Raw genomic sequence first — 13,299 nt, forward strand, 5'->3', positions numbered from 1 at the left:
CCCTGTCCCAGCCCTCGCCCTGTCCCCTGCCCCAGCCCTCGCCCCGTCCCCTGTCTCCTGTCCCCTGTCCCAGCCCTCGCCCTGTCCCCTGCCCCAGCCCTCGCCCTGTCCCCTGCCCCAGCCCTCGCCCCGTCCCCTGCCCCAGCTCTCAGCCTCAGCCCCCAGCCCCAGCCAGTCCATCATCTGTCAGCCCAGTCTGACAGGGTTGAGGATAGAGGAGGTGGTGGAAGTGAAGACTTCATGCTCCATTCCTCTCTCCTCGTCCTGGCGTACCCCCCTGTCCAGAGACAGGCTCTAAGGGTTTACTCACAATCAAATCCCCACCCCACTCTCTCTCTCTCTCTCTCTCTCTCTCTCTCTAGTGAAACAGCCCTCATCCACAGTACCAGTTAGACAGCCCCTCATCCTCTGTATCAGTTAAACAGCCCTCATCCACAGTACCAGTTAAATAGCCCTCATCCACAGTACCAGTTAAACAGCCCTCATCCACAGTACCAGTTAAACAGCCCTCATCAACAGTACCAGTTAAACAGACCCTCATCCACAGTACCAGTTAAACAGCCCTCATCCACAGTATCAGTTAACCAGCCCTCATCCACAGTACCAGTTAAACAGCCCTCATCCACAGTATCAGTTAAACAGCCCTCATCCACAGTATCAGTTAAACAGCCCTCATCCACAGTACCAATTAAACAGACCCTCATCCACAGTATCAGTAAACAGCCCTCATCCACAGTACCGAAAGTGTTTTGTAGTAGGTTCCAGGAGTGAGGAGCAGCAAATGAAAAGGCAGTTTTGCCGAGCTCAGTCCGAGTACAAGGAACAAGCCAAGCGTTTGAACGAGTAGGATGAGGATTAACGTACTGACTTAACAACCTGGGGATTTAAGGAGACAATTTACCAAGAAGCGCCTTAAAGATGAACAACAACCAAAGAGTATTTCACCTCTTTTCAAGGGATGACCAACCAACCATGTCATATAAAAGGCAGTGGTGAGTAATTTAACTCACCTGTAACAAATCTAAGGGCGGAGTGATAAATTGGATCCAGTTGAAGACGGTGCGTGTCTATGAATCACATCACCATAATCCAACACAGATAAGAATGGAGCTTCCACAATTCTTTTTCTGCAAAACAACGGAAAGCAGGATTTGTTTCTGTACAAGAAGCCAATCTTCTGACGCAGCTTTCTGGCAAGGTTTATCTATTTGAAAGTGAGTTTATGATCAAGCCAAATACCAAGATGGTTGAGTAATTTACTGTTGCTAAACAAAGATTGTCTGAATCACTAACCTTAAACAGACCTCATCCACAGTATCTGTTAACCAGCCCTCATCCACAGTATCAGTTAACCAGCCCTCATCCACAGTATCAGTTAACCAGCCCTCATCCACAGTATGTGTATAACAGCAGACAGAGCTCTGAGCTGTGTGACTAGGCACTGGTGTTGGGTGTAACAGAGCTGTGTGTGTGTGTGTGTGTGTGTGTGTGTGTGTGTGTGTGTGTGTGTGTGTGTGTGTGTGTGTGTGTGTGTGTGTGTGTGTGTGTGTGTGTGTGTGTGTGTGTGACCTAGACACTGGTGTTGGGTATAACAGAGCTGTGTGTGTGTGTGTGTGTGTGTGTGTGTGTGTGTGTGTGTGTGTGTGTGACCTAGACACTGGTGTTGGGTATAACAGAGCTGTGTGTGTGTGTGTGTGTGTGTGTGTGTGTGTGTGTGTGTGTGTGTGACCTAGACACTGGTGTTGGGTATAACAGAGCTGTGTGTTTGGGGGGGGGGGGGGCGGGGCTCCTCAGAAAAACTCGTTTATCTCCTGCCGCTGCCTCTCTCCTAAACTCAGCCCTTTAAATAGACGCTCACAGGTAGCAGAGCTGCAGCACTGGCAGCTCATTAGCTGCTGAGGATAAGGAGAATGCAAAGTAGTGTGTGCCTGTGTCACGTGTGTGTGTGTGTGTGTGTGGGGGGGGGGGGGGGGAGGGGGGGGGTTGTGTGTGTGTGTGTGTGTGTGTGTGTGTGTGTGTGTGTATATATATATATATGTCTGTCTGTGTCTGTGTCTGTCTGTCTATTGTTTGTGTGTGCGTGTGTGTTTGTGTGCGTGTGTGTGTGTGCGTGCGTGTCTATGTGTGTTTGTGTGTTTTCTCCTCTCTGTATGCGTTGCCTCTTCTGAATGTGGCCAGATGATATATTGATAGATGATAGATTGATAGATGACAGATTGATATATTGATAGATGATAGATTGATAGATTAATAGATGATAGATTGATAGATGATAGATTGATAGATGATAGATTAATAGATGACAGACTGATAGATGATAGATTGATAGATGATAGATTGATAGATGATCTTCAGAGATATTTCCCAGAGGATAGTTTCAGTTCTGCAGAAGAGGAATTCACTCATCACTGCCCAGGACTCCAGGAGGAGAACTTATCTTTATTATTGATAAGGATTAAGAACATGTTTGTTATTGATAGAGGAAGAACATGTTTGTTATTGATAGAGGAAGAACATGTTTGTTATTGATAGAGGAAGAACATGTTTTGTTATTGATAGAGGAAGAACATGTTTTGTTATTGATAGAGGAAGAGGCTTTGAAGCTTGTTATACTGTGAGAGCTGTGAGGGTAACAGAGTCCAGACCCACATCCTGTACAGTAGGACCAGACTATCTGAGATATGGCCTGTGTTACACTAGATTACACTTTTGTGTTGCGTTTTTTCTCCCTCTCTCTTTCTCTCCTCTTTCTCTCTCTCCCTCTCTCTCTCTCTCCTCTCTCCCACTCTCTCTGTCTCTCTCTCTCTCTCTCTAGGATGTGAGGAAGCAGGAGTGGACTGCTATCATCCCTAACTCTCAGCTCATTGTAATCCCATACCCTCACGACAAACCCAGCAGGTACGGTACACACACACACACACACACACACACACACACACACACATACCCACCATAGTAACATTGTATGATTATATCTGCACACCCACCAGTATGTTATACTCATGTTGTTACCATGGTAGTCGGTGTGGTTCACATGTAGCCCAACCCCCAGGAGTGCCAACAGATGGCTCAGTCTCTCTCTCTCTCTCTTCTCTTTCTCTCTTCTCTTTCTCTCCTCTCTTGCTCTCTCCTCTTTCTCTCTCTCTGTCTACCTCTCTCTCTACCTCTCTCTCTCTCTCTACCTCTCTCTCTCTACCTCATTCTCTCCTCTCTCTCTCCTCTTTCTCTCTCTCTGTCTACCTCTCTCTCTACCTCTCTCTCTACCTATCGCCTCTTTCTCTCTCTACCTCTCTCTCTCTCTCTCTCACACACACACACACACACACACTGCAGCGTAATGCAGCGCAGTGTATAGGAAGCACATCCGACTCCACTGTAAATGTGCTCATATTTTCCATATTTTCCATTCACGGGCTGAAGCCGTCTGTCACGGCGCCCCAGCCAAGCAGCGGCAGCGTGAGTGAGCGCTGCCCTCAGGTCAGCTCTAGCACAGCTGTTCCCTCTTCCCCGGAACCGCCATCCGCCATGAATATTTCATCTGTTTATGAGCTCCGGCTGAAAGGTGTTACAGTGAGGCCATTTCACAAAGTGCCCAATTAGCGTGTCAACGCTGTATTGTTCATTTTCCAGAGCAGCAGCAGGAGACGTCACCGCCGCTATTAGTCTATAGAGTTAATATTATATAATGGGCTCAAATCAGGTAGTCAGCTTCACGTCGAGCTCAGCTGTGATATAAGAACTATAGTCCACCGCCTGACGTGAGCTATTGCTTAATTGAATCATGCTTTTTCATCTCTAACTGGGTTCCGGTCGATGTAACAGCAGTAGCTGTGTGTTTTAGTAACAGCGTGGTGTAATGCATCAACTACCCGGCTCTACTCTTGGATGCGCTCTTGATTTTGCAGACGATTTAAGACAGAAAATGATTTCTCTGATATTTTGATCACACTAGATTGTGAGGCGGAGTTCTGTGCTACCTGAGCACCATTTCTAGTTTAGTTTCTGTTCATTTACGCGTCCGACGACGACGGAGTGTGGTTTTAATACACTTTTGTCAGTGACTGTCATTGGCAGTGTCGTTCACATTCAGCCAGACTTCAGAGTTACTACTGCGATGTGATACATCACATGTCCTCGGTAACGGTACACTGAGTTAACGACTGGAACTGAGGAGGTGTTTTTTTGTGTTTTTTTCCCCAGTTGGAGTGCTAAGCTGTACCTCACCCCCAGCAACATCGTCCTGCTGACGGCCATCGCTCTCATCGGCGTATGCGTCTTCATCCTGGTCATCATCGGTGTCCTCCACTGGCAGGAGAAGGTAAGCCACCTGAGGGGGCGTGTCCTGGCGTTGTCTTCATCACGCCATCTGTGCCTTCTGTCGGTCCCATGTTGGTCATCAGTCACTCCTGTAGCTTGTTGCTGGTGGCCAGATGTGGTCGTCTCCTTCTCATCATTAAACCAAGCGGCTGGTAATGGTGTCAATATGGAGTTTGGAGACGCCCTGGTAACCGCATGCTGAGGGGTGGAACCAAGCCCTCATCCTCAGGCCTTCATCATCACCAGAAACCTGTGTGTGTGTGTGTGTGTGTGTGTGTGTGTGTGTGTGTGTGTGTGTGTGTGTGTGTGTGTGTGTGTGTGTGTGTGCGTGTACAGAATGTACAGTAGCAGTAACGGTAACAGTGTTGCATCAGCAGAATAGCATTAGCTCTGTCACTGAACCTCTGCAGAGAGCTGCTGCTGCTGCTGCTCTGGTCACACTGGTGGTTCAGAGAGATTGATGTACTGGGTCTGGTCTAGGTCTGGGCCTGTTCTGGTCTAGGGCTGGTCTAGGTCTGGTCTAGGGCTGGGCTGGTTTGGTGTAGGGCTGGTCTAGGTCTGGTCTAGGGCTGGTCTAGGTCTGGCCTGGCCTGACGTGTAGGCGTGTAGGTCTAGGTCTGGTCTAGGTCTTGGTCTAAGTCTAGTTGTAGGTCTAGGTCTGGTCTAGGTCCAGGTGGAGGTGGAGGTGTGGGGCTGGTCCAGGTGGAGGTGTGGGGCTGGTCCAGGTGGAGGTGTGGGGCTGGTCCAGGGCCCAGCAGAGTCCAGATGGGGCGGGGCTGGGAGGCGGAGCTGGGAGGCAGAGGACCAGATGGGTCACCAGCAGCATCCTCCAGTCCTCTAGCGCAGCCCCCCACCGAGAGACAGCCACACACACACACACGCTCTACCCCCTGCAGAGAGACAGCCACACACACACACGCTCTACCCCCCGCAGAGAGACAGCTACACAGACACACTCTCACACCTCTCTCTCACACAAACACATTTTAACAATTAATTTATGTCCGCATACAGAAACACACATGCCACACACCACACCGACACAGACACACACACACACACACACACACATACACGTAGAGGCAGAAAAGGTTACAACCTGGGAGGACACTGTTGTAATTGCTTTGTTCTGTCCTTCCAGCATTGCAAATCTGTTGTTCATTATCTGTGAATTATGCCCTCAGGGGAGTACCAACTCTGTGCGTGTGTGTGTGTGAGTGTCTACTTTTCTGTCTCTGTGTGTGTGTGTGTGTGTGTGTGTGTGTGTGTGTGTGTGTGTGTGTGTCTGTGTGTGTGTGTCTGTGTGTGTGTGTGTGTGTGTACAGCCTGCCCTGTCTCTTAGCGACTGATCAGCAGCCCATTGCAGCCATGGCGAGACACACACACACACACACACACACAAACACACATGCACAGACACACACGCACACACACACACCAGGGTTTCCGTTAGAGAAAATCGGTACCGGTCAATGTGTCCAGGAAGATTAGACTTTTCCAGACAAATTGGAGAAATTCCGGTCATGATATTATAATATAATATGAGGCCTATTATAGGTGTTTGTCGCGGTGATTAGCCGTTGTATAGCTTATATATGCCATTTATTGTCTTATTTCGCATCCGTATGATTAAATGTGTGATAGGCTGTTATGATTCCATGCGCTAGGCCCATATGTAATTGCACAGCCACAAAAATAATCACCTTTGAATTGCGACTGTAGGCTAGAACATAAATGTTTATTTAAATTGCATGAATCGGATTTGAGGATGTAGGCTAATTGGTTTGGGATTCGCGACAGTAATATGTGTTTACTAATTTCTCTTTCTAGTTTTAGCCTACCCTTTTTATCAATAAAACAGTGTCATTATAACCACATAGGCCTACTAGCCAATAGCCTACACATTAACGGAACAAAATGAATAGGCCTATTCGTTTTTTTATATTCAAAAGGAATCATGATATATGGAAATGTAATTTTAGCCTATTGTAGGCCTAATACAATTAGGAGGAATTATTTTGTCCGGACATTATGACCAGAGAGATTTTAATATATCGGACTTCAACAGATTTTTCCGGACAAAAACCGGCTAATTACCGGCTAACAGAAACCCTGACACACACACACGCACGCACACACACACACACACACAGACACACACACACACACACGGTGGCGGGGTAGTCTCGTTGAGTGTGGTGGGCGTGTGCTGGCGTCCCTTCAGAGCCATCTGTCCGGGAGCAATTATCCTCACAGGAAAGACGGAAGTGCTCGCCGCCTTCCCAGCCAGGAGCCAGCCCCAGACATGAACCAACATGGCTGCTCCACTCACAGCGGAGGACTCAAAATGAGGGGGGGTGGGGGCGTGGTGGGGGGCTGGGGGGGGGGGCGTAGCTGGACGCGGGGGGAAGGGGGGTCGCTCGGCAGCGTTGGTGGTGGGTTGAGTGATAATTGGTCCAATGGGGCAGGTAATGAATGCAGATGTGATAGCTGTTCGTTTCATTTGGTCCTTATTACTGTCCAAGGCAATATCCATCATCACACACACACACGTACGCATAGACACACACACACACACACACACACCTCTCTCCTCTACTCAATTCACCCCAGACACCCTTACTCCACAGAGAAATATGTACTGCATTGTGACCCTTCACTGACTTATTAATGTGTTGGGAGTCTTCACTTGTATTCAGACTCCCAACAGCAGAAAGTGCATTTTCTGTTCTGTTCTCATCACTTCAGCTCTACTCTGCTCTGTTGTGTTCTGCTCTACTCTGCTCTGCTCTGTTCTGTTCTGATCTGCTCTGCTCCTGTTCTGCTCTGCTCTGCTCTGTTCTGCTCTGCTCTGCTCTGCTCTGCTCTGCTCTGTTCTGCTCTGCTCTGCTCTGCTCTGCTCTGCTCTGCTCTGTTCTGATCTGCTCTGCTCTGCTCTGCTCTGCTCTGCTCTGCTCTGCTCTGTTCTGTTCTGTTCTGTTCTCCCCTGCTCTACTTTGTTCTGCTCCGTTTCGCTCTGTTCACTTCAGCTTGTCTCTGTTCTGTTCAGCTCTGTTCAGCTCTGCTCTGCTCTGCTCTGTTCAGCTCTGCTCTGTTCAGCTCTGCTCTGCTCTGCTCTGCTCTGCTCTGCTCTGCTCTGCTCTGTTCAGCTCTGCTCTGCTCTGCTCTGCTCTGTTCAGCTCTGCTCTGCTCTGCTCTGTTCTGCTCTGCTCTGCTCTGCTCTGCTCTGCTCTGCTCTGCTCTGCTCTGTTCAGCTCTGCTCTGCTCTGCTCTGTTCTGTTCTGCATTGCTCATTTCCGCTCTGTTCTGCTCTGCTCTGCTCTGTTCTGTTCTGCTAATTTCTGCTCTGTTCTGTTCTCCTTTCTTCTTCTCTGTTCTCCTCTGCTCATCTCTGTGAGGTCAGTACTACCCTGCTCTACCCTGCTGCTCTGTTTCTGGCCCCTCCCTGCCTGAGACACTCTGTTCTCCCCTGCTCTACTTTGTTCTGCTCCGTTTCGCTCTGTTCACTTCAGCTTGTCTCTGTTCTGCTCTGTTCAGCTCTGTTCTGTTCTGTTCTGTTCTGTTCTGTTCTGTTCTGTTCTGTTCTGTTCTGCTCTGCTCTGCTCTGCTCTGCTCTGTTCTGCTCTGCTCTGCTCTGCTCTGCTCTGCTCTGTTCTGCTCTGCTCTGCTCTGCTCATTTCTGCTCTGTTCTGCTCTGCTCTGCTCATTTCTGCTCTGTTCTGCTCTGTTCTGTTCTGCTCATTTCTGCTCTGTTCTGCTCTGCTCTGTTCTGTTCTGCTCATTTCTGCTCTGTTCTGTTCTCCTTTCTTCTTCTCTGTTCTCCTCTGCTCGTCTCTGTGAGGTCAGTACTACCCTGCTCTACCCTGCTGCTCTGTGTCTGGCCCCTCCCTGCCTGAGGGGCCCGGCGTCTCTGCTCCGGTCAGAGATGGGAGAGGGGGGTCACCTCACCCTCACATCAGGGACCCTGCCGACCCAGACAGATGATCAGCCGGGGAGCCGGGAGCCAGCCGCAGGTCGGGCCGTGACTGGCGGCTGATTGACATTTGGCCGATGATATTTACACCGGCCTCCCACTGTGTGTTCTCCTCACCCCACTGTCAGACAGAGGAGGAGAGGAGGAGGGGGAGCAGAGGAGAAACACGTATACCTTCAGCAGCAACCCTGAGTTACTAGAACCTCGGATATCTTCAGCTCTTCCACTCAGCGCCACTTTAGTTGTTAGTTAGTTGTTAGTTAGTAGTTGGTAGAATTATGCACGGCACGGATTCAACAAGGAGCCCCTTCTGCACTCCGCCCTTGTGAACAGCTGTTGTTCGAGCATGTGTGGTCGCTCCGTTCATGTAGCTGGAACAAGTCTGGCCGTTGTACTCTGACCTCTCTCGTTAACGAGGCATTTTCGCCCACAGAACAGCCCCTCTCTGGATGTTCTTATTCATAACAGCTTGAACCTTGTTCATCACACCAACGCTCTGTCAACTCTAGATACTGTAGCGCATGAAAGCCCCAGGAGGGCCGCTGTTTCTGAGATGCTAGAACCATAACGTCTGCCGCTTAGATCATTGTGTTTCCCATTTGAATGTTTGGTGGAACAACATCTACACCTCTTCACCGTGTGGACATGCTTTATGTTCTGAGGTGCTGCCTTGAGATTGTCGGTTTGGAGGAACTATTTGCGTCAGCGTAGCAGGTGTACCTAATCAAGTAGCAACTGTAGCACAGTATGTGTGGTGGATTCTACCTGCAATATTGTACAACTGGTGAAACCCTGAATGGTAGAGTAGCTAAACCAAACACACTTCATGTTCAGATGTGGGCTGGACTGGTCTGGTCTGGGCTGGGCTGGGCTGGGCTGGGCTGGGCTGGGCTGGGCTGGGCTGGGCTGGGCTGGGCTGGACTGGACTGGGTTGGGCTTAGCCCTTCTCAAGAACTGTGAGTGCGCTGATGACGTAGCATCTGCTACCACAGTCCTTTCTACCAACATAGGACATTTTGACTTTTAAATAGTCGCCAAGTTGGCGGCGCTTGCATTTAAAAGTGTCAAATAAACATTTCAAAGCCACTCACCAAAGCAGAAACGCCGATTCTAACAAACGATGGGTTTTGAAAGCTCGGTGCTACGGTTAAGTGTTCTTTTTAGCCGGTTTTTGTGGCATCGTCATTATTTTTCAAGGTAGTCTTCTTCAACTGCCATACAACTCCGCATAGCGGACATCCCCATCCTCAAAACTACCTCGAATAATAATGATGATGCCACAAAAAACGACTAAAAAGATCACTTAACAGTAGCGCCGAGCTTTCAAACCCCATCGTTTGTTAGAATAGGCGTTTCTGCTTTGGTGAGTGGCTTTGAAATGTTTATTTGACACTTTTAAATATGAGCGCCAAGCGCCGCCAACTTGGCGACTATTTAAAAGTCAAAATGTCCTATGTTGTTAGAAAGGACTGGTAGCAGATGCTACATCATCAGCGCACTCACAGTTCCTGAGAAGAGCTAGGCTGGGCTGGACTAGATGCTCTGAGCCAGGCTGTTATGAAAGGCTGTTAAAGGTTTATATGTGGTTATGATGGGTCCAGTAATCCACTTAGAACAGCTTGACATTCAATCTGAAGGAGATTATATCCCACGCCTCTCAATCGGTGTACACACACACACACACACACACACACATACATACATACATACATACATGCACACTCCACACATACACATTCCACCCACACGCACATAACCTCTACACATGCACACACACACACACACACACACCCTCTACACATTCACACACACCCTCCACACACGCATACGTATGCACCCCCCATATGTACATAAACACACACATGCATCATGAGTTTCGCGTTCAGGTTTCTAGAGCTGAAGGCCTGAGGATGAGGGCCTGGTTCCACACCTCAACATGCGGTTAGCAGGGCGTCTCCAGACTCCATATTGACACCATTACCAGCCGCTTGGTTTAATGATGAGAATGAGACGACCACATCTGGCCATCTGCTCCCAGCAGACTAGGGCGAGACTGAGACTTTCACATTTTCAGACCTCTAGGGAGGCTTTGAGGTTCTGGAACCATTCGACAAACTTGGATATCACAGCAGACCGCCCTGCATGTACTGAACAGTAGACCACCCTGTATGTACTGAACAGTAGACCACCCTGCATGTACTGAACAGTAGACCACCCTGCATGTACTGAACAGTAGACCACCCTGCATGTACTGAACAGTAGACCACCCTGTATGTACTGAACAGTAGACCACCCTGTATGTACTGAACAGTAGACCACCCTGCATGTACTGAACAGTAGACCACCCTGCATGTACTGAACAGTAGACCACCCTGTATGTACTGAACAGTAGACCACCCTGCATGTACTGAACAGTAGACCATCCAGTATGTACTGAACAGTAGACCACCCTGTATGTGCTGAACAGTAGACCACCCTGCATGTACTGAGCAGTAGACCACCCTGTATGTACTGAACAGTAGACCACCCTGTATGTGCTGAACAGTAGACCACCCTGTATGTGCTGAACAGTAGACCACCCTGCATGTACTGAGCAGTAGACCACCCTGCATGTACTGAACAGTAGACCACCCTGTATGTGCTGAGCAGTAGACCACCCTGCATGTACTGAACAGTAGACCACCCTGCATGTACTGAACAGTAGACCACCCTGTATGTGCTGAACAGTAGACCACCCTGTATGTGCTGAACAGTAGACCACCCTGCATGTACTGAACAGTAGACCACCCTGCATGTACTGAGCAGTAGACCACCCTGCATGTACTGAACAGTAGACCACCCTGTATGTGCTGAGTAGTAGACCACCCTGTATGTGCTGAACAGTAGACCACCCTGTATGTGCTGAACAGTAGACCACCCAGTATGTACTGAACAGTAGACCACCCAGTATGAACTGAACAGCAGAGCTGTGTGAGTCTGGACTCGTTCCGCTGCAGATCTGACAGCTTCATGGCGGCGCGTCAGAAGATGCTGTTTTTTCACCTGTCACACGGGGAGCCGTGGAGTTTTGTTACCAGAGGAGGAATAATGAGCCAGAGCTATAAATATCCTCTTACATGATGATCCTCTAATCAGACCAGACAAGGCCTGCTCAGGAACAATGGATCTGCTGGTGGCCTGTAAACTACTGACATTATTACTGCCAACCCTCACACATGCACACACCCACACACGGTGTCACACAGAACCACACACACAGCCTTCTTTCACTCACATGTTCACATCTCTCTCTCTCTCACTCACACATTCACACACACACACACACACACACACACACGCACACATACAGCCCCTCCACACACACACACACACACACACACACACACAAGCAGGTCCCTGAATAGAGTTCAGACAGATCAAGGTCACGCCCTCTGTGTACAGTATCATGTGACAGTGAAAGGTCAGGATGGTAATGTTGGTGCTGGTGAGCGTGACCTCTGACCCTGACCCTGTGTGTGTTCCAGAAAGCTGACGACCGGGAGAAGAGGCAGGAAGCTCACCGCTTCCATTTTGATGCAATGTGAAGAAGCACAGGAAGAGAAGGACACCGTGAAGACAGTGTACACACACACACACATACCTACACACACACACACAATCACAATCACACACACCTACACACACACACCTACACACACACAATCACACACACATACACACACACACCTACACACACACACCATTACACACACATACACACACACACACACACACACACCTACACACACAATCACACATACACACACACACACGCACTCAAGTCCTCAGATATCCAGCACATTATAATAATCATCATCATATGTAATTTAAGACCCACTCTTGCTCTTGAGCTGGGATGAGTTTTAGTCAGATGGAACTTTTCACATCTTGGTTCCATAATTCAAGTGTACATCATTGTGACCAATGAAGTTGAGAATTCAAAGTTTGTTGTTGCTCTTACATACTTACCTGATGCATTTCAAAGGCCAAAAAATGGAGTTGCCCAAACTGGATCACAGAATTATATTATTCTAATCTGGGATGGATAGAATAATTGCAATGCAGATTACACAAATATTCTGTGACCATATGGTACAATTCCAGTTATTTTTGTCAGTTTGTTTTAATGGGTGCATTGCTACTGTTTATGTTGTGTTACTTGAAACCCCCTGTCTTCTTCAATCTTCCTCCTCCTCTCCCTAACTCATAACACTGGAACTGACTCCTCTCTTCTTCTTCTCCTCCTCCTCCTCCTCTCCCTAACTCATAACACTGGAACTGACTCCTCTCTTCTGCTCCTCCTCCTCCTCCTCTCCCTAACTCATAACACTGGAACTGACTGTCATCATTTCATCCTGACGGACTGATGGCTCAGACTCTTGATGGCGCATGACCTCTGTACCTCTGGCCTGGACTAGATAGGCTGCACTCTCATGCTCTCGCTCTGCATAATCGCTAACTCACCTGACAGGGTAGATAGGTGTGTTTTGGGGTGCCAAGTTTATTGTAATTATATGAAAAAGTTCAATCAACGGAGACCAGGGCGTACTGGTAGGATTGGTTTGAGAAGTGGGCGTCTAGGAAAGACCAATCTAGGAAATGTTAACTTTTTTCAGTACAGCTGCATGACTTTCCTCTCTAGATTATTCAAGAACTGGGAGGGAGAGGAGGGGGCAAAATGTGACTGATACTACCCCCCAAAGCCCCTGAGATTTTTATATAAAGGCTTACTGTGGGTTTGGCTTATAGGTGCTGACCCTAAACCAACGCAGCTTTCATCCTTATAAGGAACATGGTAAAGCCAGGACTAGCAGCAGCTGTTTGAGATACTCCTCCCGTTTTCAAACTAAAGGGCACAATGGTTTTGGCTGAGGTAGATGATACCCTCTTGTTTCACTCGAAATGTCTCATGTCTTTGGTTTGCACTTAATTATTTTTTTTTATTTTTTTTTTACTAATGATAAACAGTG

At 48.3% G+C, this 13,299-nt stretch overlaps 1 protein-coding gene across 2 annotated transcripts in view; it reads left to right on the plus strand.

The window, feature by feature from the left end:
* The window catches only part of itfg1 (integrin alpha FG-GAP repeat containing 1), a 136,092-nt gene extending 122,799 nt beyond the window's left edge, over nt 1-13,293 (plus strand). Inside the window, exons 16-18 of one of the 2 annotated variants that reach the window (XM_084437098.1) lie at nt 2,816-2,898; nt 4,201-4,318; nt 11,815-13,293. In XM_084437098.1, the coding sequence (XP_084293224.1) occupies nt 2,816-2,898; nt 4,201-4,318; nt 11,815-11,874 (261 nt within the window). In that variant the 3' untranslated portion in view covers nt 11,875-13,293. The remainder of the gene's footprint in view (nt 1-2,815; nt 2,899-4,200; nt 4,319-11,814) is intronic. The other variant, XM_084437099.1, reaches the window with a different exon arrangement.
* Nucleotides 13,294-13,299: the final 6 nt, after the last annotated feature.

Source organism: Borostomias antarcticus (genome assembly GCF_949987555.1).
Source record: "Borostomias antarcticus genome assembly, chromosome: 4".
Lineage (NCBI taxonomy): Eukaryota > Metazoa > Chordata > Actinopteri > Stomiiformes > Stomiidae > Borostomias > Borostomias antarcticus.